This window comes from Gadus morhua, chromosome 17 (assembly GCF_902167405.1).
Source record: "Gadus morhua chromosome 17, gadMor3.0, whole genome shotgun sequence".
Lineage (NCBI taxonomy): Eukaryota > Metazoa > Chordata > Actinopteri > Gadiformes > Gadidae > Gadus > Gadus morhua.
Genome location: NC_044064.1, coordinates 19,722,677 through 19,747,304, shown reverse-complemented (window position 1 = coordinate 19,747,304; position 24,628 = coordinate 19,722,677). Strand labels below are relative to the sequence as shown.

The following is a 24,628-nucleotide window of genomic DNA, read 5'->3' as shown; positions in this document are numbered from 1 at the left end:
ATATTTTTTTGTTGTTGTTTTAGCAGCGAAATGCACCGTGTGCGTGTGTGTGCGTGTGTGTGTGTGTGTGTGTGTGTCTGTGTCTGTGTCTGTGTGTCTGTGCGTGCGTGTGTGTGCTTGTGTGTGTGTGTCTGTGCATGTGCGTGCGTGTGTGTATAACACGCTATTTTATGTTGAAATGCGACGTAATCCAGTGTTCACGAAACGTACACTGTCAACGTAGGTATGCTTTTGGCGACTGGGTTGGCTCTCAGATATACGTGTTTCTAACAAGATGATATCATTAAAAGTTACATAAAGTAACAGTTTAATAACACAAACGCAGGAAGCACGTGAGCTGCTAGTTTAGCGAAAGCAACCTGACGTCGTTGAAACATGCGAGCGAGCCGATCAAATCCTAATAACTATAAAACTAAAGATCAGACAAAATCACTGACTGAAGATTATGCAAGTAAAAAGTATATTTCTCGCTAGAAATGTTATTAGAAAGACGTTTAACGGTGAATCGGTCCTAAAATATTGCATTTCCCATTCAGATAATAAAGATTAATAAAGATCATACACATTCACTGACTGAAGATTATGTAAGGAAAATGTACATTTCTCACTAGAAATGTCATTAGAAACGCGTTTAATGGTGTATCTGTCCTAAAATATTGCATTTCCTGACTATTTAACTGACTACGCCGTGTTCCGGAGCCGCGGGGGATTCTGGGAATTGGGGTTCTCAGTTGACAAATGGGGCTTTTGTTAACTTGTTTTGTTGTTAGGATTAAGTGGGGTTAATGGGTTCGGGATCTTATGTGGTTGTGTGTTGTTCTATTAACATTGTTCGTGTGTTCATTATTGTCGACACCGTCACCGAGAGTGACGTGACCATCGTTTCGTGCAGCTGTTCCGTGTTGAAGTCTCGTTCAATAAAAACCAACTCTCGTTGTCGAGCGTTCAATAAAAACCAACTCTTGTTGTCGAGCGTGCCCCCCCCCTACAAACGTGTCTCCCCCCCCCTCAACAAACGTGTCCCCCCCCCCCCCTACAATCGTGTGTCGTCCCCCCCCCTCAACAAACGTGTCTCCCCCCCCCCCCCTCCCCGGTCAACAACAGTCTCCCCCCCCCCCCCCCCCTAAACAATCGTGTCCACAATTTGCCGCGAAAGCCGTGAAACCCAAACCCCGAAACCCGCCTCCACAGCGGCACACGTGGATACTGCAGGTATAACACGCTATTTTTTACGTTGAAATTCTACGTATCCAGTGTTCATGGAAACGTACACCGTCAACATTTTTCTTGGCGACTGGGTTGTCCCACAGGTGGTGGGCCCATGGGATAAGGAGAGGGGGGGTGCCACGTAGTTTGTTCGGGCTGTGCCCGACCGGGCTCCGTTGCAAACCCGGCCACCAGGCGCTCGCCATCGAGCACTCCGTCTGGGCCTGGCTCCAGACGGGGGCCCCGGGCTTCCTCCGGGCCGGGTCACATCTCCTCTTCTTCCGTTATTCATTGAGGATTTTTGAACCATTCTTAGTCTGGCCCCTCACCTGAGACCACTCTGCCATGACCGACCCTACCAGGAGCACAAGGCTCCAGACAACACAGCCCTCAGGTTCACAGGGACACGTTCAGACCTTTGCCCTGATCCTGTTTAGTAAAGGGGCATCCGCTATCCGTGGTCAGATTGGGAGTTGCACCCGCAGAACAGCCCCTGCATCTTGAACCTGACGTATGGATCCATTTTATGGTAGTCGACAAATAAATATAAACCTGTCAACCATACCGACTTCATCTGGCAGCAACAAGAGTAAATGACTGCTTGTATTTACATATATAGGCTGCCATAGAGGAGTACTGTGTGATTTCAGATTATAGTTTGAGGAATTTCTATATTAGATGAGGCATGTGTGTGGTCTTTTGTTTTGCTGACGCTCTCAGACACAGTCAACAGTCAACATTTGAAGACATCAATGTCGAGGAGATTTAACGCAAAGGGTTTTTTTGTGTGTGTTTTTTCTTTAATGTTGTCTGGTATTGACAAATGTCAGCCCGGCTAGCTCTGTCGGTAGAGCATGAGACTCTTCATCTCAGGGTCCTGGGTTCGAGCCCTACATTGGGCGCTATATACTTTTAAACTCGCCCATCTGATGGAACAAAAAAGGAAAATGAGTAGTTCTTGGTTCTGCTCGATCATAGAGCCACACTAAATGTCAACCGGTCAGCAGGTTGCGTGTTTGAGCCGCAACATTTTGCATTGCTATGGAGTCAGCTAGAAAGTTTGAAAATAAGCTGCAACTACGGTTTGTGGCGGCAAACCATAAAGGTCTTGATAATTCGAAAGGACCAATAAGCAATATAACGTGACTTTGAAAGCATGGCTATTCTCCTTAGATGGTATTCTAGCATACCAGGGTATAATACAATCTCATTGCCATTGACTGTTTCAATGGTTGAGTGAGATTCATTTGTTGCGACATGCAGAACATGTAGCTGACATGCAGACATGTTCTGATTTTTACAAGACACATGTGAATATTTTCAAAGGCCTCTGTCGGAAATTGGTTAGCGTGTTTGACTGTTAATCGAAAGGTTTGTGGTTCAAGCCCACCCAGGGACGAGCTGAATTTAACTGACTACCAGGCTAAGCATCAGCCCAAAACTTTAACCTTTGTTAAGTGAAAAAATCTACTGTGTTTCCAAGAGAAGATTTGATAGAACTGCTCCGTCAATTCCCTTCCAATCATGTACTCCCGTTGTGCGGGTTCGAGCCACAACATTATGCATTGCTATGGAGTCAGCTAGAATTTTTGAAAATAAGCTGCAACTACGGTTTGTGGCGGCAAACCATAAAAGTCTTGATAATTTGAAAGTGCCAATAAGCAATATAACGTGACTTTGAAAGCATGGCTATTCTCCTTAGATGGTATTCTAGCATACCAGGGTATAATACAATTGCCAATGACTGTTTCAATGGTTGAGTGAGATTCATTTGTTGCAAACTTTGCCATAGCTGACATGCAGACATGTTCCCATTTATACAAGACACATGTGAAAATGTTCATTGGTCTCTGTGGCGCCGTCTGCTTTCTAGATTCTGGATCGTCCAATCAAATCATCGGATTTCCAATATCTTTTCACCAGAATGACCAATCACACTTTCCCCTGTCCATTTCTCTCCCTTATCTTTTCACCAGAATGACCAATCACACGTTCCACTGTCCATTTCTCTCCCTGCGCTAAGCCAATCACGGACAGGCTAGCGATGCTCCGAATTCGGAATGGATTTAAACTGTAGAACAAACCACACGTATTCGGCATTCCTGAAAACGACTCTGTAGGCTAAGGTAAGGGTTTGAATTAAATTAAAACACATTTAACACATCCAATCGCGGAAATGATCCACCTTATAAATTCGGACAGGTCATGCTCTGGAAAAGGTAGCGGTATTAACGGTAGTAAGTACGCTCTTCTGAAAACTAGTCTGCAATGTAACTGTTTGCAATTTACATTACAACAAATGCTTTTGACGTGTGTCCCGATAGGACTCACTATATTGATGCACCTAGCCGTTCCAGAATCACTCCAGAATCATGCTGTGACACCATGCCAGAGCTGGCAACTCTCCCGTTTTTCCCGGGTTTCTCCCGTTTCCTGATCCATCTCCCGCCGCCCTCCCGTTTTGTCATTTCTCCCGGTTATCTCCCATATTTCTTGATGTCCAAACTTATTTTATTTATAATCAAATCAAAATGTGTGTCGAATGTTCTAAAGTTGCCAGATCATGTATCAAACGCAAGCATGAGAGGCAACGCAAGCGTCAGCCAATCAAATGCATTTGCAGCAAATACGACAGCACAGGCTGTAGCCAATCAGATCACGTCTATGGTCACTTCTCAAGAGCGCAGAGCTAAAAAAAAAAACGTGGCGGAGCAAACTCCGTAAATGGTCGTATAAAAATGGCAGAAGCGGGTGTACCATCGAAGAAGATTAAATATATGTGTACTTTTAAGTCGGAATGGACCAAAGAGTATGATTCAATATCAAATAGTCACCTGGACAATAGTCACGCTTTTTGTAAAGCGTGTCGGGTTGATTTTAATATAGGGCACGGCGGTAAATTGACGTCCGTCAACATTTAAAGTCCCTGAAACATGTCCGTGCTGCCGGGGCACAAAAGGGCACTCAGGCGATAACGGGTTTCATCACTAAGGGACAAAACGAGCAGGAACAAGTGCTCCAGGCTGAGCTGAAAATGGCAATGTTGGTTGCCAAAAACAACCTCTCGTTTTCGTTTTGTGACGAATATTCAGCAACTGTGGCATCGATGTATTGTATACAATGTAATGAATTGATAATAAGTTATTGCAAAAGTTAGTTGTTATAATAATTAATAAGTGATTGTGAATACATAAATAATGATACATAAAAAAAATTGTTGGTTAATAAACAAAACAGTAATAGTTTTAAGACTTGTGCATGAAACACTAATTGTTTCTGTTATGTTCATGAGAATGATTTTGTTGTGTCATGAATTGATAAGTTATTGTAATAGTTAGTTAATAAATAAGTGATTGTCAATGAATTCATTGTGAATACATACATAATAATGATACATAAAAAATACGTTTTTTGTTAATGAATACAGTTATTGTGTATTTATTTATATACTGAAGACTACATGATGAATATGTTGTCTATAAATAGCTACTTATATGCACAACATCCCTTAAAACCAACTATGTAACCACCTCTGTCATCCATGCTCCCCACCACCGGCCCCGCCCCCCGCCGCCGAAATCTCCCGGATTTTGCTGGTCAAATGTTGGCAGGTATGCACCATGCTGACAACAAGGTCACCATATATATAGGTGTGCCTCATATATCTAATGATAAAGTGAATTGTTTGCTTTATAATTTCTTGTGTACCTCATATATGTTATGATAAAGTAAATTGCTTACTTTATAAATTCTTGTGTGCCTTATATTTTATGAGAAAGTAAATTGCTTACTTTAGATATTCTTATGTGTTAAAATTGTGTGCCTTAAAATGTCTTATAATAGAGCCAACTAGTTACATTATATACCAGACATGGGGGACTCGAGTCACATGACTTGACTCGAGTCAGACTCGAGTCGCAAATTTGAGGACTTGAGACTTGTTTGACTAACACTGATAAAAGAGTCGACTTGACTTTGACTTGGTCTTCATGACTTGAGACTTGACTTAGACTTGAGACAGATGACTCGAAATAACTTTTTTAAAGTTAGATTAAATGTTGGATATGGGATTTGCGATACGCCAGCCGATTTTAAAAATACATAACTCAAATGGTCCTACCCCCTCTCGTTCAACGCTGACTCTGACTCCACCCATTCCAAGAACATGGACGCGCAATCACGCAAGAGCGCGAACACAGATGCGCGAGAGTGAGCCAGGCTAGCTAGGTTGGAGTTTAGGGTTGTCTTCTAGTGCTAGGTCCAAATGTTGATTAGCTAGTTAGCTAGCTCCTGTAGCTACCGCAGGATAACAACAAACAGAAGCTTGCTCTGGGTCACGAGCTTTGAGTACGTGCACGTGCACGAAGTGGTCACTCGCGGGGAGCGGGGGAGGGGGGGGGGGGGGGGGGGGGGGAGTGCAGTACGACCGTTTGATTGACGTACTTAGTGTCCAATGCCACTCGGTGGTTCTGAAAATCATTGGCTGGAGTTTTTCGAGCCCTGCCCGTTCCACAGATGATTGACTTGTTTAATTTTCATGTCAGTAGACTACTTCTAACTCAGTGGCTGTAAGTGGGTTATAATAATGATTTCAAGTAAAATTACACCGTCAGAGCCAGAGCGTCACCCTGCGTTCACACCAAAAGATGTATTTGCTGCCCGAACGCGTTGACGCCTGAGTTTTGCGGCGCGTCAAATCAAGTTTTGCGGCGCGTCAAACTTTTGACGCGCGTCAAAAGTTGAAATATTTCAACTCGAGCAGCATTTGACGCGCCGCAAAATACGTGAACGCGCCCTTCGCCCGTGCCCGGCAGCGGGCACGGGCATGCCGCGCCGCAAATCAGATTTTGACGCGCCGCAAATCAAGTTTTGCTGCCCGTTTTCTCGGCAGCAAATGCTGCGGCAGCAAAGCAGCAACGCGTCTCTACATTCACTTTGAATGGGATCACGACGCGCGTCAACTTTTTGCATCTTTTGGTGTGAACGCAGGGTCAGACTGGGCTGTTCTCAGCATACCGCAAAAAAGTTAAGAGGGTTCAAGTTCCAGTCCCCAAATTCAGTTGAACCACTACCTGGACATTTATGATGGACAGAGCTGCCTTCAGTTTTAGATCCTATTCACATAATGGTTTTGGAATGTTTTGAATAGTTTGAGTTATTGTTAATGTTAAGACATTGTTATTGTTAATGTTGAAATAAAACTCAACTTATGAACCACTCACTCTACCGATTTTTAAATGTGGAAACTGGGTTAGATGATCAGATTTTTGTATGACTTGACTTGTGACTTGCTTGACCTGAGCAATGACTTGACTTGAGACTTACTTGATTCTCACCACAGTGACTTGGGACTTGCTTGAGACTTGAAGGTTACGACTTGAGACTTGCTTGTGACTTGCATATGAGTGACTTACCCCCACCTCTGTTATATACCCTTTTTATGTAGTAAATTGAATGCTTAAACATACCTCCTTGTGGAGAAACATTGGAGGAATACAAAGAACATGTGTCCCTTTAGACCCCATGGTGTATGAACATTCGGCACGTGATAACATGTGCCTGACTTCAAGCTTCTTGTGTTGCCCCTCGGGCAAAATAAGGGAAACTCGGGAACGTTTATCAAAGGATCTTTTGTTATCAGAAGAGTAAAGCAGGGAGATCTGCAGAGAGAGCTCATGCAGTCTGTCTTTTTTGGGTGCTCTGCTGTTGAAGTGGTGTCGTGTGTTCTGCTCTGCCCTGCTCTTCTGCTTCCAAAAAAAACGGCGGCCTTCATAGCAATAGATTTTTATCTTAAGGACTCTGACACCGTAGCGCTCGGTTCAGACTCTATTTCTTTTTTCTTTTTTTCTCTTGGGAAAACGTTGGTACTTTTAATAGGCTTAGTCTTAAGCGTGATTAAATAAAGGCAGCTCTCGGGGTCGTGCGGTGTACTGGGGCACGAGAGTTGAGTCAACGTTAAAACCTGGGCTCCACTCGGGAAACGTTGGTAGTTTAGTCCTAAAACACCTTCCTCGGGCCCCTCTCGAGATTCGTTGGTGGCTTTAGTAGGTTTAGTCCTAAAACCATCTTCCTTGAGCTCCCCTCGAGAATCGTTGGTGGCTTTAGTAGGTTTAGTCCTAAAACATCTTCCTTGAGCTCCTCTCGAGATTCGTTGGTGGCTTTAGTAGATTTAGTCCTAAAACATCTTCCTTGAGCTCCTCTCGAGAATCGTTGGTGGCTTTAGTAGGTTTAGTCTTAAAACACCTTCCTCGAGCTGCTTGAGAACCGTTGGTAGTTTTAATAGGATTTCCCTCCCCCTCTTACAGCGCTGCCTACCCTTCCTGGGGAAAGGCTCAATTAGGATCCCCTCTTAGAATTAGCAATAGTTTGGTTAAAGTCCTGTCCATTTTTTATCTATTTTCTTTTTTATCTAACCCTTTCTTTTCAAATCTATACTCAGTTGTAAAAGTTATTGTGTTTATTGGACCTAAAAATAAATCTACCTGACTACATTTGTAGTAGGTTAACTCAATCGTTCGAGTCCTTTTCCCTGTCGACTCCTCGACACCGGCAAAGCAGAACGTCACGCTCTCCCAGCTGATCCCCTCACGGTAAGTGGCGCATAGTACAAGCAATGGTTGATTGTGACTGACGTGTATAGAGGGTGACAAGGCAGAGACGTAAAAGAGGTTTTGTAAAATTCACAAGGCAAAAAGATACATCATTATTTCGTATTAACCAAGAGAGAGAGACCTTGATCCCGCTAAACGGGGGGGAACAGGTCTGAATTCGTATTAAAGTAACTGTTGTGAAGGGACTTAACAGAGTGACCTGGGTCGGACCGGGTTAAGACTGAGCCGAGCCGGGCCGAGCGCCTCCGTGAAACCGACGATTCACGGAGACAAGTGGGTCTCGACCTAGGTTGGTCCCGGGGAGCGTACGTGCGAAACCCAGACACACACAGACACATAGTATTAATGCTTGTTTAATGGTTTAATTGTTTCTGTCAGTCTGTGAGAAGCCCTGCAGCTACCTCTGCCTCCACCTCTGCTGCGCCTGCACGGAGCCCTGGGAGGCCTGCATTGACGCTGGCGATGGTGAATATTTCCATCACATTAAATACCATGTCATTCACCTGGTTAGCCATGATCAACTCATCTCAGATCTGTGTGTTTACATAACTTTCATGCGTATCACTGGTGTGTATAACGTCATTTTTAACACCATTTTATCAAGACTATTCTTGGTTGATTTTCAGTTTGAGAAAGCGCGGTTCGGTGGGACTTTGTCTGCTGCAGCCAAGCCGAATGTCAATCTGACCAGGAGGCCTGTTGAGGTAATTGATGTACCTATAGCTGTGCCTGATGCCTTAGAACACAGCCATACAGCCAACACTATCCTTGTTTTGTAATTGTACTTCATCGGCTCCGTTTCCCCCTCTTCCCAGCGTCCCTCCAGCCCTGCCACAGTCCCGGCTGGGAGAAGCACTCCATGCGCTACCCCACCTCAAGTGACGCCCCCTTCCAGTCCCAGATTCTACAGGCCTGTCTCCCCTTTCTCTCTGCCTCCATCCAGCCCTGTCATGTCGGCGGTGAGGACCAGCTCTTCTCCTCTGGTTAGTGCAACTGTAATAACCTCTATACAGGTCTTACATACTGTAGCGTTTAGCGGATAGATGATTTATGATCTTTTTCATTTTCTTTATGTAGGTTGTATCAGATACGAGTCCTGCTCCTCCAGGTCTCCTCCCTGCTCCTCCTGGTCCCCTCCCTGCTCCTCCTGGTCCCCTCCCTGCTCCTCCTGGTCCCCTCCCTGCTCCTCCTGGTCCCCTCCCTGCTCCTCCTCTTGCTGCTCCAGATCAGTTCTGGCTGCCGGTGGAAATGAGGAAGACCATTCCCCAGCAGGACCAGCGCTGGATTGCATCCACGCTGTGGAGGAACCAGTGGCTGCGCCCGGACGTCCAGCTCTGGTATGAGCCACCGGTTCCTGCCCTCATATACAACCAGGTCCCGTCACCAGACCACTTTTTTATGCACCGGCTCCTGGTGTGGATGCCCTACCACCTGTGGAAGGTGAGTCTGTCCTGCCCCAAGTGCAAGGGGCAGCTCACCGGGGCCGGCATCCACAAAAGGGCACAGAAGGTCCTGGACGTGGACAGGTACTACCTGATGGTGACGGAGACCCTCAGGTGCAACTCCTCCGGTTGCGTATCAAATTACCTGTCCAAGAGCCAGACCGTCCTGGACCAGCTGAGCTTGGCTCTTCGCGGGGAGTTCCGCCTCATCCTGACCCGCAAGTGAGTTCAGATCATGAAAGCAAATATCTTTTTTCATTAATCAGTAATCCAGCAAATAGCAATATTTGATCACACTAAACCCCATAGAATATCAATATTAGATAAAAAATATTTATAACATTTTGCCAATAGAAAACTCTTTGTCCAGCCAAACTAAATAATTTGATACAATTATACCTGTCCACAAAGGTATGCGTGTGACATCCGTGTCATCCGGATGCTACGGGAGAGGACCCTCGGCAACAGCTCCACACGCCTGGCCAAACAGCTGCGGGAGAACCACGGCGAGGAGTGGCTGCAGCGGTTGGCCCGCTACATGGAGCTGGCCAATGACTTTGCCCGCAGGCCCAGTCTCTTCCCTGTGGTCTGTCAGAGGCCCCCCGAGCCTATCGCTGTCCCGACCAACAGGTGGCTCCTGACGGTGTACGGGAAGGACTTGATGAGCCGTATGGGTCACATCAAGGCCAGCATCACCTCCACCTTTGGCTCCATTTTAAAAATGGATTCCACAAAGAAGGTAAAAAGGACATCAACAACAATGCTTCAACAATATATGAAATGGGTTTTCTCATAACACCATATCCCAGCTTGGGAGCCATTTAAGTTATAGTCACAAATGTGTCAATGTTTATTTGATGTGCATTTTTGCGTGTGTAAATGCCTCTTTTATATGTTTATTCCTAGATATATATTTTGCTTCTCTTTTGTTCTTATTCTAATTTCTATTACTGTTTTGAAAGCACTCTGAATTAGTTTATTCTGATTAATTCCAGATGACCAAAAAGCTGGCTGGAGCCGCCAAGGGGACGGCGCTCTGGGTGTCCTCCGTCAGCAACGAGAAGGGGCAGGTCCTGATCAGCGTCCTGACAGCCCAGGAGGGACCTGGACTGGACCGGATGGTGACAGGCCTCATCAGGCGCTACAGCGAGGCGGGCGTGGCTCCCCCTATACTCCTTTATGCGGACTGTGGCTGCTGCAAGGAGGCGGGAGGGGAGAGCGAGCTGAAGGCCAGGTTCAGCGGCTGGCCAGACCTCGTCATCCGGCTGGACGCCTGGCACTTCCTTCGGCGGCTTGCGGCCGGATGCACGACCGACGCCCACGCCCTGTACCCCGTCTTCATGGCCATGCTCTCCGTCTGCCTGTTCGAGTGGGACCCTGAAGATGTGGCCCTTCTGCACCACGCCAAGAGGGAGGAGCTCCGGAGGGAGGGTGTGCCCGGCATCTCCGAGGCTCTGGTGGACAGCTGATTGACCAAGGCCCAGTTGGCGCTGTACTGCAGGCGGAGGACCCGCGGAGAGGAGGCCACCATCCGCCAGGTGGAGGCCCTGCTGCAGGAGCTGATAGGGGACAAAGGCAGGGACCTGCTGGGCGGTCCCCTCCTGGACCGGGTGAGGATGGAGCACATCTGGTGGGTTCAGAAGAGGCACGTCAAGTGCATCCAGGACCTGCCAGGTGTGCCTCTGTACACAAAGACCGGCACCACCACCACCAAGGAGGGCGTCGTCCTCACCAAGTACAGGTGTGCGCGAGGTTCAACGTCCCTGGAGTCCTTCCACTGCCACCTGAACCGCTTTATTCCAGGTGAGTTTTAATGGCATAACACACTGACGACCATTTACTTTTATTGTTAATACATGTTTAACAATACAATATTCTCTACTTTCAGGGACCCAGGCCAATGACCTGAACTTCCAGCTCTACCTGCTGGACGGGCTGAACCGGTGGAACCAGGCCGGGCTGCTGCTGCTGTGGCTGAGAAGATGTCCGCTCTCCTCAGCTACTCGGGGGATCTGGTACATTGTGCAAACACATTTGGCACCAATGTGTTTGGACAGATGTTTGTCCCCTCTTTCCGCCTCCCCAGCAAGTACACTGGTAAGTTGCACTGAATACTGAATGCTTCACACTGGGACATGAAATGACGACCAGGCTTGCATACGTTTATAATGAAATGTTGTTAATTATGCACAACAGATTAGATTCACATATTTGCATATTCTGTCATCCAATCTGTCATCATAAATATGTTAACAAGTCACAACAAGAAGGTGCTATAATCAAATAATGAATGCGGGCTGCTCACTTTCTATCTATATTCAGACCAACATTAATATGGCTTCCACACATGTTGGTGTACTTATTCTGCTAATCCCAATATTGTTTTCGTTCCCAGGAGAGTTGATAGGCATCGACTACCTGTACAAGCAGACGGGGAAGTGCATGCAAGACATGGATCCTGAGGGGGAGGAGACGGAGCAGCTGCTGGAGGACCTGGGCGACGAGGCAGAGGATGAGGGCTTCACAGACGACACCGAGGCTAGTCTGGAGGTCTTCTCTGCCCTCATTTCGTTACCACCTGCTCAGCCCTCCACCAGTGGTTCCTGGTCCGCTGCTCCACCTCCTCCTTCTCCTCCACCACAACCACCTGCTCAGCCCTCCACCAGTGGTTCCTGGTCCGCTGCTCCACCTCCTCCTTCTCCACCACCACCACCACCTGCTCCACCCTCCACCAGTGGTTCCTGGTCCGCTGCTCCACCTCCTCCTTCTCCACCACCACCACCACCTGCTCCGCCCTCCACCAGTGGTTCCTGGTCCGCTGTTCCACCTCCTCCTTCTCCACCACCTCCACCTGCGTCAGCTGCTGTCACCGCTCCGGGTGCCACCCCACAGGTTCCTGTTGAGCAGCTGGTAAGTACCTTTGAGAAATAGCGAAACATAACATTTAGATTTGTTTCCTATTTGTCCAGCATCGATGTTAAAATCGTTTTATTTTTTTCAGGCAGTGGATGAAAACAACATCCCGGGCCTGGACAGGGTGCACCGCCTAGCTGAGTATCTGGTGGGGCTGAGGAGCCAGACCAGCCTGGCCCTCAGCAACCGGGACGTTGGCATCATCGTCGGCCTGTGGGAGGACCTGCTGCCCTACGACCAGCAGAAGGCGGTGTACGCTGCACGGCACCAGGACAGGATGCTGACGGGGCGCTTCAGGTCGCCTAAGAAGAAGGGAGAGTTCACGTCGGGTGTGGACAGTTTGCGGAGATGCACCATAACAGCGAGTGCATCTCCTGCACAGTGGCCCTCATGCTGCCGCCTGGTAGATGCCATCTGTGTCAGGCTCTGCACCCTCCACCCTTCCCCTACCAAGAAGGGGAAGGGGTACCTCTCAAGGTGGAGTCTGATCCTGAGAGACTACCGCAGGATCAGGCAGCTCATCCTGGCCAACGGGGCCGTGATGTCCACCACCAGCCTGCAGCTGGTTGAGGTGAACCAGACCACACTCATCCAGTGGCACAAAGGAGGGTGGCCAGGCAGGGTGTCTCCGTGTTGTGCCAGGGTGTGGACCTGCCTGCCCCCGTGCCTGTTGCCCCCGTGGTCTTACCTCCGGGTATGGACCGCCCCGATGTGGCTCCTCAAACCCTGGGCCTGGTGAAACATTCCTACCACCTCCCGGAGAGCACAGCGGGGCGGGCCAAAATGAACCGGAGGGCCACAGCCACTGCCACCGCAGCCGTAGCACCAGCACCAGCACCGGCACCGGCACCAGCACCAGCACCGGCACCAGCACCGGCTGTGAGGCCCAAGATAAAGACAGCCCAGAGGCGGCTGTTTCCCTGTCCTCCCACCCCTGCCCCTGTCATCAGCAGCACCCCTGCTCCATTTGTTTTTGCCCTCCCCCGGGCCCCTGCTCCATTTGTTTTTGCCCTCCCCCGGGCCCCACCTCTCTCCGGCACTCCTGCCCTCACCCAATCCCTCCCTAGCACACCATTCCTCCCGGTCAACCCCCTGTTGCGCTACCCTCACGCCCAGCCCCCCATTATGTTTGCTGTCCCCTCAGCAGTGCCTCCCCAAGCCCCACAACGGAAGAGGCCGTACAACAGGACTGGGGAGGCAAATAGATGCAGGAGGTGTGAGGAGCCCCGGAGTGTAGCGACTGGCCACAGCCAGTACAAGGGGACGATCTACTGCCCCTCCTCCGAGTCCCTGACCAAGGAGCAGTGGTTGGCGGAGAGAAGGAACAAAGATCACCAATGTTAATACTATCTATGTTATATGTTAAAATAAACATGTTTATATATTAACAAATGTTTTAAGAATTATGGTCATCTTATTCGAATCATTAGCCAGATCCACTCCACAAGAGGAAGCACCATACTACTATTGCAGTATAATATGCACACAAAATGATTTATAGTTGAAATACTTGTAGGTTGAAGATGGAGGCTAAATTGAGCCTACAGGTCACAATACAAATAATAACTAAACAAGTAGCTTGCTAAAGAGTGCACAGGTGTGCTGTGAATAGCTGTATGGCTACAACAATAGTGGAATAGAAAGTAACATAGTAATTAGAATATTCCCATTAAAATAAGTGCATATGTGTGTCAATGGAGGGCAAGGATAATTATATTTGCGCAAGAGATCTTGAGTACATCCATGAATGAACCAAAAACAATGTTTGTCACCGGTGGGACTTGAACCGCCGACCTTCTGTTCCATTCCAAGGCTGAACAATTCAAGTACCCCTGACTGCAGCCCGCAGACGGAGCCCACATGGAGGGGGCGGGCACTCAGCCCACATGGAGGGGGCGGGCACTCAGCCCACATGGAGGGGGCGGGCACTCAGCCCACATGGAGGGGGCGGGCACTCAGTCCACATGGAGGGGGCGGGCACTCAGTCCACATGGAGGGGGCCGGCACTCCGCCCACATCGAGGGGGCGGGCACTCCGACCACATTGACGATTGAGCAGATTTCCGCTGCTCATGTTAATGCAAGAGTAAACGGTAATACTATGTTAAGCTAGCGGGAGCCCATGCTGTTAATTAAATTATACAAACAGATGGTACGGGAGTATTGTGACTGGGTATCTTTCTTGCTGCGTACCATGGAACTATTATAAAGTTAAGCATAGCCTAAACGACTTGCAAATACATTTTCTCTTGTTTATTTTTTTTCGCTTAGCTGTTCCACTGATGGACCTATTAAGGTTCCACTTAAGAGTTCACGTTACAACCGTTTGCCGTTGCTCCATGTTTAAATCACAGTGCCTTGTTCGTGACCCGTCCCAAATTCACTAACTGAAATAGTGCCCCCTAGTTATCTTTTTTTTTTTTTACTCAGTATTATGTTTTCGGTTGAATTTTTGTATTTCTCTACTGATTGCCTCGACAATGCAACATTAAAAGTTACTAACAGCGACTTCACACAGAAGCTCTGGCTTAGGGCCCCCCACCGCCCTTGGGCCCCTGGGCATGTGCCCGGTATGCCCGTGCGGTAACCCACCCTTGCCTGTAAACAATGCAACGTGTGCGAACTCCTGTACCCGTCTGTCTGTGAGAGTCACAGGCCCAGTAAGAGCCAAAATAAGATTTGGGGAACTATGAAGACTGGGACCCCAAGGTATGACCTTAACAGATGTAATGTGAGGAATAACGAAGTGACCACATCTAAGGGCAAAAAATGTACCTCAATAGACATAATGAAAAGCTACATGTGTGAAGCACATTAAGTTACACCAATCACAGGAGCACTAACAACAGTCTTTTTATTCAACAAAACAATTAAAAAATAACAACTACAAAAAATAGATTGTAAACTATTAACATAAAAGATAAATCAATAAAGAGTAGAACAAACAAAGTCTCAACGGGGGAGAACACACTGACGCCTTCCTCGCTTCACGCTCTGTCGCCCGACATCGCCGTCACCGCCGCCATAGCTGCCAAGCGCCGCCATTATGCTGCATCATCAGACTACATTGGAGTCGTGTGGCGCAGGGGGGGGACGGGAGGGGGGACGGGGAGGGGGAGAGGTGTTTGACTCAAAAGAGGCAAACACCTTCAGGTTTCTCCTGTCCATCATCTCCACACAGAACAGTTCATAGTCAGTATGTAATCTGAATGAGAATTGGAATGGTTTCCACGTTTCTTCCTCATCCCCGCCGTCATGGGATTTGCGCTGTGTTGATGCTGCCATCTGCTCCCAACCTTCCATCCCAATGACCTCTGGGAGAGAAACGCTGTCCTTGAAGGACTGTAACTGGCACCATGCTGCTGCCTGAATTGTGTCCTTCAGGACAACATCATCTTCCTTGAAGAAGAAAGAAAAATTATTTGTGTCTGTACTAGACACCCTACTCTCCCAAAACCACAAAATGGTATGCAAACAAAGGCTACTACTACTGATGAGTTTTCAGTAATAAAAAACACTATTCAACTAGTCATCAGACTATTTCATCTGGCTATACATACAACCTCCTAGCCTGGCTCCGCCCGCCTAAGTACTTCCGCTCAATTTGAATTTCCCTTCAGTACTAGGTCTGGACCTGCTGTATGTAATTTGGTTTTCTGGGGCCGCCACAGCGGCGCCCAATCAGCGAACAGAGGGCGTGTCTGAGAACAATGACGATGGCGTGTTGTCAACGATTAGACCCAGCTTCGAAAGTTGACTGCATACATCATCTCTGGCCTTACTATAAAATATTGATTTACAATGTGCAATTTTTCTCTGATAAATTAAATTCGACGAACAAAACCTGCAGCTGTCGTTGACGGACATTTTCGTGCAGACGCGCAAGGTGGTTTGTGTACAACCTGTGCGTGATTCCCGGCGCATGACATACGTCACAACCAAACATTAGCGATTGGTTATGGCAGATCCAGAGTGGCACTGGGCAGATCCAATCATTTTAAACTTCAACAGACACCCGCCTTCAAGTGAGTTAACGTTTGTCAATTGATTAGGTCCAGACTCTCTGTACAAATGAAATGAAATGAAGTGAAGTACGAGAGTCTGGTAGAACCAGGCTAACAACCTCCAGCATTACACACATATTACATACCAGGTTCCCAGGTTCCAGTTCCTGGTCTTCAGTTTTGTCTGGAAATAAAACTGATTGTTGTCTGTAATGTTGAGTAGGCTAATACAATGGAATAATAAAAGTAGGCCCGAGTAGTGCAATAGATCAGCCATGGAGTAGGCTATAACTTGTATATTGATGGAGATATGTGTACAACTTAATTTGGAAGTAGAAGCCTAATAGAATCAATCATATCTCACAAATACTCTGAATATGTGTAGGCCTACAGTCCGGCAGTAGCTCAGGAGGTAGAGCGGGTTGGCTGGTAACCTGAAGGTTGCTTGCTCCTAGCTGAGTGTCGAGCTGTCCTTGACAAGGTACCACACCGACTGATGTCGTGATGTCGAAGACAGACGGTGTGGTACCTTGTCAAGGATGCCTTGACACTCAGCTAGGAGAAGCCGGACATCCTGTCTGTCTTCGACAGCTGCTGCATCGACAATTGGGCCGGTCCAGGAACTCCTAACGGCTAGCCGTTATAAGGAGCATATAACTAACTAACTACCTGGATTAACAGTCTATACATTACCTGATCTTTCAGAGCTGGATGCTGTTGGAGCAACTCTAGCCCTATTTGTGCAGAGATCTTTATCCTGAAATGTATTAGTGGTGGGAGGGTGGTAAGACTATAGTCTTTCACAATTGTTCTAAGACAACCTCACACATTACAGTATATGACACGTACCTGTAGCTTTCTTTCCTCCCGTCTTCTCTTCCTGAAAGCTCCTCTGCAGACCTTGGTGAGTAAATGGCATACATTACATATTTTCAATATTTGAATCAATTTTGGCAAGTTTGTTACAGTGAAGCAAATTATTTCAGAACTGTAAAGGAAACGTTAAACCCAATCTAAGACACTTACGGCAGGGGGAAGTTCTTCAAAAGAACAAGGCACCACCATCGCCGTATTTGCTTCATGTTTGACTGACCAAAGAAACAATAGTCAAATGGGTTAAGAAATACAAATCAAGAGTGACAAAAAAAAACAGATCGAACCAGTGTGTCCAAAAACAAAACCCAATATGGGTGGGTTTACCATCAGCCGCCTGAGACCACGCTGTTCCAAAGTCATGCACTAAACCGAAAAACGTACATGCGTTAGTGGGCTTCTATACCACAAAGGTAAAAAAAAAAAAAAAATAAAAAAAATAAAATAAAAATGCGACATGCCCTGTTCCAAGACCACCTCTGCTGCCAGAGCTGACATATCTGACGCCTGTTCCTCCTCCACCTTACATCCCACCCGGCACTTCCTATGATTGTTGCAGCTCGTGACTTCATGATCAAGTAAGCCAGTGCCCACAGCGACTCTGCCAAGTAATTGTGACTGTGCCTGCCTTAGGTCGTCCCGGGTGTCAAGGTGGGATCTTACCCGTCGTTGGCTAACCAGCCTTCCATACTGGCTCGCTGCAGGATGCCATACCTGGGATACAATCAATCCCCACCTATATGGTGGTATAGATCGCAAAGTGGAGGGATGGAGACAGAGTCTTCAGCCCCATCTGCCCTATGCAGCCAAGCGTGTGCGTATTGGATACACATCAGGGAAACTATAAAACAAAAGGTAATTTATCAGAGTTAAAATTATTAAAGTGTTGCAGCAGCAGTAGTGGCATTTGAAAGGTAAACCCACTACTTCCGAATCCAAATTGACAACATAGCATGTAGGATCCCTTCCCAGCAGATGTAGCGCTAATCCCCATCATCCTTGACCAAAGAGATTTACCCTATTTTTTAATTGGTGTAGTGCTATTGTACAGTTTATCAAGATTACGTTTTTACTTTATGTATATATTTTTTAATTATTATCCTCATCTTTATCATATCCATATTTATCCAATCATTCTTTCCTGTGTGAAAATAATAATAATCACTTAGTTAATAGCACACCTTCTTTAGTCCAATTGCATTAGATTATCATTACTGTTGTCCTAGGAAGACAAAAAACAAAATAAAAACTAAACTTAAAGAAAAACAAATTAGCCATAATGTGAATATCCACTGCGTGTCTCCCTGTGACTCTCTCCCTCCTTCAGGAGAACACGCTCTCTCTCCCTCCTCAGTACGGGGTGCTGTTTGGTGCAAGACAACAGATAAGGGTGGAATGTGGCTTCTCTCTCTCTCTGCGTGTCTCCCTCCCACTTTGGGTGCGGCCATAACGCCTTGAAGCGAGCGTGCTCCGGGGGCTGGGTGTGGGAGAAACCAGTGGTAGTTCCTTTTCTCGGCCAGCAGAGGGGTTGTTCAGGTGAAACCTATGGACAGAGACTACAAAGAACTTCAAACATGGCAGACGGGGAACTACAAATTTATCAAAGCCTGAAAACTCAACAGAGCTCTACCTGTATTCCTTGGATATGTGGTATTGTATGGCGTATGGCCACCACACGCTTTCAGTTGAACACACTCTCTATTTCCTTTCTCTGTACTGTGTGTTAGTGTGTCTCTCTGTACTGCCTTAATGGAGTAGGTCGACAAATGGGGGTGAAATGTGTTCTCTCTCTTATTCTTCCTCACTCCCCTTAGGGTCAAGCAGCACCTAGGATTGTTAAAAGATAAGCCTGGAATGCAACATCCTGAACTCCCCATCATGGAACAAGGCCTTATAACTATCTCTCACACACAAAAAGAACCTTCTGTCCCTTCATTCACAAATAACTTTTCACTTTATTATAAATAACTTAATACTGCTCCCCCTTTCCAAATTTCTATATACACAAAACTACGAAGCTGACCACCGAAATTGGTACAGGCCTCGTCAGGCCGAACCAAAACACCCTCACAGGTTCTAACTTCCATACAATTCTAGGGAGGGGAACTATAACATGAGCTGGAGTAGAGGACTTCAAATATGGTGGACGGGGAGCTCAAATGGGAGGACTACACATATGGGAAAGGGGATTACACTCTGGGCCTGAAAACTATACAGAGTCCCTTCTCGTGGTCCTGAAACAACCGTTCATTGTTAGAAAAACACGCACTCTATCGCTACCTCCAACTGACTCGATCGTCCTCCGACTTTAGCTCTCCTTGCTATCTCTCCTTGCTATCTCTCTCGCTCCCTCTATCAAGCTTTCTCTCACGCAAACGTACACACCCAAACGCACGTTGACGCGTACTCGCTGACACGCACGTACACACTGACGTACACACACAGAATCGCTCACAGCCTTTCTCTCTCTCTTTCTGACACACATGCAAAGGGAGTCTGGACAGAGATATATGCCCAGCCGCTCACACCTTACTAGTGAGGGGCAACAGGTGTATACTATTCCCGTCCGCTTTGGTCAATGCAATTATCCGTCTGCTACCGCACTCACAATCATCAGACACGGCAAAATAGCGTTGAGCATAACAAAGCAAGCAAGCGTTACACACATAGCCAGGTTATCATTGATTGATTTATTTCTATATTTAGCCGGCCCACAAATACGCTCGCTCTCTTTCTTTCTCTCTCTCTGGGCCTCTTACACACACACACAGCCACTCTGTCTCGTGAGAGGTCTCTGCTATCCCTAGTCTGCGTCAGTTCAGGTGTCTGTCCGTCATTCCCCGCATATGCAATGAATATATGGCCAAGAAATCGTTGTGCTTCTTCGGGCACCTCAGATTCACTTATCAAGGGCGGCGAGCCTTAGGCCTCGAGGGTGTTCTTTCACCACGCAACGAGCCTAGTTTATCTTATTCTCTCTGTGTGTCACTCATGCCCCAGGCATACCGTTTCCTCTGCAAAGGGACTCTAACCCTGATAAAGGACTCTAACCTTCTTACCACATAGAATTATTTAATACACAAACGCCGGTGGGGATACTAAACCCTCTTTAACACGCCGGTGGGGATACTAAACCCTCTTCAAAACGCCGGTGGGGATACTAAACCCTCTTTAACACGCCGGTGGGGATACTAAACCCTCTTCAAAACGCCGGTGGGGATACTAAACCCTCTTTAACACGCCGGTGGGGATCACAACTCTCTTAAAACGCCGGTGGGGATACTACACCCTCTTTAACACGCCGGTGGGGATACTAAATCCTCTTCAAAACGCCGGTGGGGATACTAAACCCTCTTTAACACACCGGTGGGGATCACAACTCTCTTAAAACGCCGGTGGAGATACTAAACCCTCTTTAACACGCCGGTGGGGATACTAAACCCTCTTCAAAACGCCGGTGGGGATACTAAACCCTCTTTAACACGCCGGTGGGGATCACAACTCTCTTAAAACGCCGGTGGGGATACTAAACCCTCTTTAACACGCCGGTGGGGATACTAAACCCTCTTCAAAACGCCGGTGGGGATACTAAACCCTCTTTAACACGCCAGTGGGGATCACAACTCTCTTAAAACGCCGGTGGGGATACTAAACCCTCTTTAACACGCCGGTGGGGATACTAAACCCTCTTCAAAACGCCGGTGGGGATACTAAACCCTCTTTAACACGCCGGTGGGGATACTAAACCCTCTTCAAAACGCCGGTGGGGATACTAAACCCTCTTCAAAACGCCGGTGGGGATACTAAACCCTCTTTAACACGCCAGTGGGGATCACAACTCTCTTAAAACGCCGGTGGGGATACTACACCCTCTTTAACACGCCGGTGGGGATACTAAATCCTCTTCAAAACGCCGGTGGGGATACTAAACCCTCTTTAACACACCGGTGGGGATCACAACTCTCTTAAAACGCCGGTGGGGATACTAAACCCTCTTTAACACGCCGGTGGGGATACTAAACCCTCTTCAAAACGCCGGTGGGGATACTAAACCCTCTTTAACACGCCGGTGGGGATCACAACTCTCTTAAAACGCCGGTGGGGATACTAAACCCTCTTTAACACGCCGGTGGGGATACTAAACCCTCTTCAAAACGCCGGTGGGGATACTAAACCCTCTTTAACACGCCAGTGGGGATCACAACTCTCTTAAAACGCCGGTGGGGATACTAAACCCTCTGTAACACGCCGGTGGGGATACTAAACCCTCTTCAAAACGCCGGTGGGGATACTAAACCCTCTTTAACACGCCGGTGGGGATACTAAACCCTCTTCAAAACGCCGGTGGGGATACTAAACCCTCTTTAACACGCCGGTGGGGATCACAACTCTCTTAAAACGCAGGTGTATTTATTACACATCCATTACTTGGCCATCGGTAGTCTTGTATCACTATGCCCGATTCTTATAGGCCCTATGGTCTCGTGGGTATTCCTTCACCATGCAACGAGCCGATATTCGATGTGTCACGCGTTCAGGGTCAATCGGGTTTATGGGGAAATGCTGGGATACAGTCCTATTCGTCCCCACGAGATATCCCGTAGCGAACCGCTCTCACAGTCTCACCTCCTAATGTGGTTCCTATATAACTATGCAGAGTTTGGATTTTATCAACAGGTTCTGCCTACCTTTTGTTGGGCGGCCGCGAGGTGAGACTGCAGGAATCGGTCCGGTGCTCCGGGGTCCCGAGGTCGTGCCGCTCTCCGTCTCTCGTTTCCCAGTTGCGGTTCAATTCAACGAAAGATCACGTCGGGGTCACCAAATTGAGGGGAAAACGGTCTGTCTAGATACTGGACCAGATAAAATGAGACGGAGAGGTAATAAAGTCTGTCGGCACGAGGATTTATTAAGTAAAGTGGCAACGGTTATACAGAGTCATAAAGCGTGAGAAATCGAATATGTCTAAGTCCCTAATCAGCGCTGATGGTTCGTCCAGAGCTTCGCCTCCGTGGAAGGTCTGCTTCAGAAGAAGATCCAGAGTTCCTGTGTGATACAGTTTTATGCTGTATCCTCCTCTCGATGAGGTGTGTGCGTTTGAGCTGTGTGTGGTTCTGTGTGTTTTTGCTTGGCCTTGGCTCCCAGGCCCTGGGAGAGCTTCGAAAATTTCTCCTGTGTGATAAATTAAAACGGGGGAGCGCCCCCCCGAAGTGTCTCCTGTGTGATTATTTAATGTGGCTCTCACGTTCTTGAGGATGACTGGTGCATTGTCTGAGTGTCTACCATTTGCCTGCTTGGGAAATGGGGCCTTGGCTCTGGCCTTGACCTGACTATATTATCATGTTTGCGTTATGTGTTAAAAGTTGACTATATTGTAATGTGACTGCCATGTGATGTGCAAATCAGGCTAGGGTAGGAGTTAGCTATATTTGCAATGTACATGTGATGTACTCAGCAGGTTATTTTTCCCAACACGATTAAGTAGTTAACAAGACATAATACACAATTGCATGATTAAGCATTTTGACAGTCTCACTTACTTGCATGTTTTAGGCATCACTCGCTCGGGCGGGCACACTCTAATTTCAGCTAATTTCAGGTCAATTTCAGCTAATTTCAGGTCAGAAACGGGATCAGAAATGCTGTTTGACCAATGTGAACTGACAGGCCGTCCCCTTGATGTGGACTGAGTGCCCGCCCCCCCCATGTGGGCGGAGTGCCAGCCCCCTCCATGTGGACTGAGTGCCCGCCCCCTCCATGTGGGCTCCGTCTGCGGGCTGCAATCAGGGGCTTCTCGAACAATTGCACACAAAACTCCACATTCTCAGTTTTTTATTTGTTTTTTATGTAATGGAGGCCTAAATTTCTCTCTTTCCCTTCCCTTTCCCCTTTTTCTCCCTTTTCCCTCTCTTTTTCCTTCCTTTTCTTCCCCCCCCCCCCTCTCCCCCCTTTCCTTCCTTCTTCCCCCCCCTAAAAGACTGTTCTTCCCTAGCTTTGGCGCAATTGGTTAGCGCGTTCAACTGTTAATCGAAAGGTTGGTGGTTCAAGCCCACCCAGGGACGAGCCGATTTTAACTGACCACCAGGATGTCCATTAGCCTAAACCTGTAACCTTTGTTAAGCGAAAAAATCGACTTTGTTTCCAAGAGTAGAAGTAGTTCATCAAGATAGAACTACTCTGTCATTTCCCTTCTAACCATGTACTCCCGCTGACTTGAGTACGGACTGTCTGAAAGAAGAGCTATCTGGTTAAAGTGCTTTCTAGAAATTGGAAGTATTTAGGAGATTAGATATTATCCATTTCACCTTGTCTTACGATCATAACATGCAAATCGTTTTTTTCTTGAAAGCCATATTTTGCTATCTTTTTTTTACCAACACAACATTTAAGGGGGCCAAAGGGAGAGGAAAGCTTGTTCTTAAGGGTGGCTCCCCCCATGTCCCCTTTCCAGAACCCAGGAGATTACACACACAGAGATGAGTTTAAGGGTTGAAAGGAGATTATTCAGGGGGGACTGAGAGGGAGGGGGCCCAATAATTTAAATCATATGTGATTTATCATTGGGGAATGAAATACGGCTACTTTCTATCAACATTTGAAGACATCATTGTAGAGGAGATTTAACGCAGAGGGTTTTTTGCGTGTGTTTTTTTTTTTTAATGTTGTCTGGTATTGACTTTAGTATGCCCGGCTAGCTCAGTCGGTAGAGCATGAGACTCTTAAACTCAGTATCCTGCGTTCGAGCCCCACGTTGGGCGCTATATACTTTTAACCTAGCCCATCTGATGGAACAAAAAAGGAAAATGAGTAGTTCTTGGTTCTGTTCGATCATAGAGCCACACTAAATGTCAGCCGGTCAGCAGGTTGCGTTTTTGAGCCACAACATTTTGCATTGCTATGGAGTCAGCCAGAAAGTTAGAAAATAAGCTGCAACTAAGGATTGTGGCGGCAAACCATAAAAGTCTTGATAATTTCAAAGGGCCAATAAGCAATATAACATGACTTTGAAAGCATGGCTATTCTCCTTAGATGGTATACATACCAGGGTATAATACCATCTCATTGCCATTGACTGTTTCAATGGTTGAGTGAGATTCATTTGTTGCGAACTTTGCCATAGCTGACATGCAGACATGTTCCCATTTTTACAAGCAGTTCATCAAGATAGAACTACTCTGTCATTTCCCTTCTAACCATGTACTCCCGCTGACTTGAGTACGGACTGTCTGAAAGAAGAGCTATCTGGTTAAAGTGCTTTCTAGAAATTGGAAGTATTTAGGAGATTAGATATTATCCATTTCACCTTGTCTTACGATCATAACATCCAAATCGTTTTTTTCTTGAAAGCCATATTTTACTATATTTTTTTTTGCCAAAACAACATTTAAGGGGGCCAAAGGGAGAGGACAGCTCCCCCCATGTCCCCTTTCCAGAACCCAGGAGATTACATACACTCAGAGATGAGTTTAAGGGTTGAAAGGAGATTATTCAGGGGGGACTGAGAGGGAGGGGGTCCAAGAATTTAAATCATATGTGATTTATATCTCCTTAGATGGTATTCTAGCATACCAGGGTATAATACA

At 47.0% G+C, this 24,628-nt stretch overlaps 1 protein-coding gene across 1 annotated transcript; it reads left to right on the top strand.

Annotated features, from left to right (window-relative positions):
- The first annotated feature begins 8,202 nt into the window (after nt 1-8,202).
- Nucleotides 8,203-10,248, top strand: LOC115529281 (uncharacterized). The gene is made up of 6 exons (XM_030337890.1): nt 8,203-8,282; nt 8,444-8,521; nt 8,633-8,800; nt 8,895-9,481; nt 9,671-9,998; nt 10,222-10,248. The coding sequence occupies exons 1-6, from the start codon at nt 8,280-8,282 to the stop codon at nt 10,246-10,248; spliced, it is 1,191 nt and encodes a 396-aa protein (XP_030193750.1). The 5' UTR covers nt 8,203-8,279.
- The last annotated feature ends 14,380 nt before the right edge of the window (nt 10,249-24,628 follow it).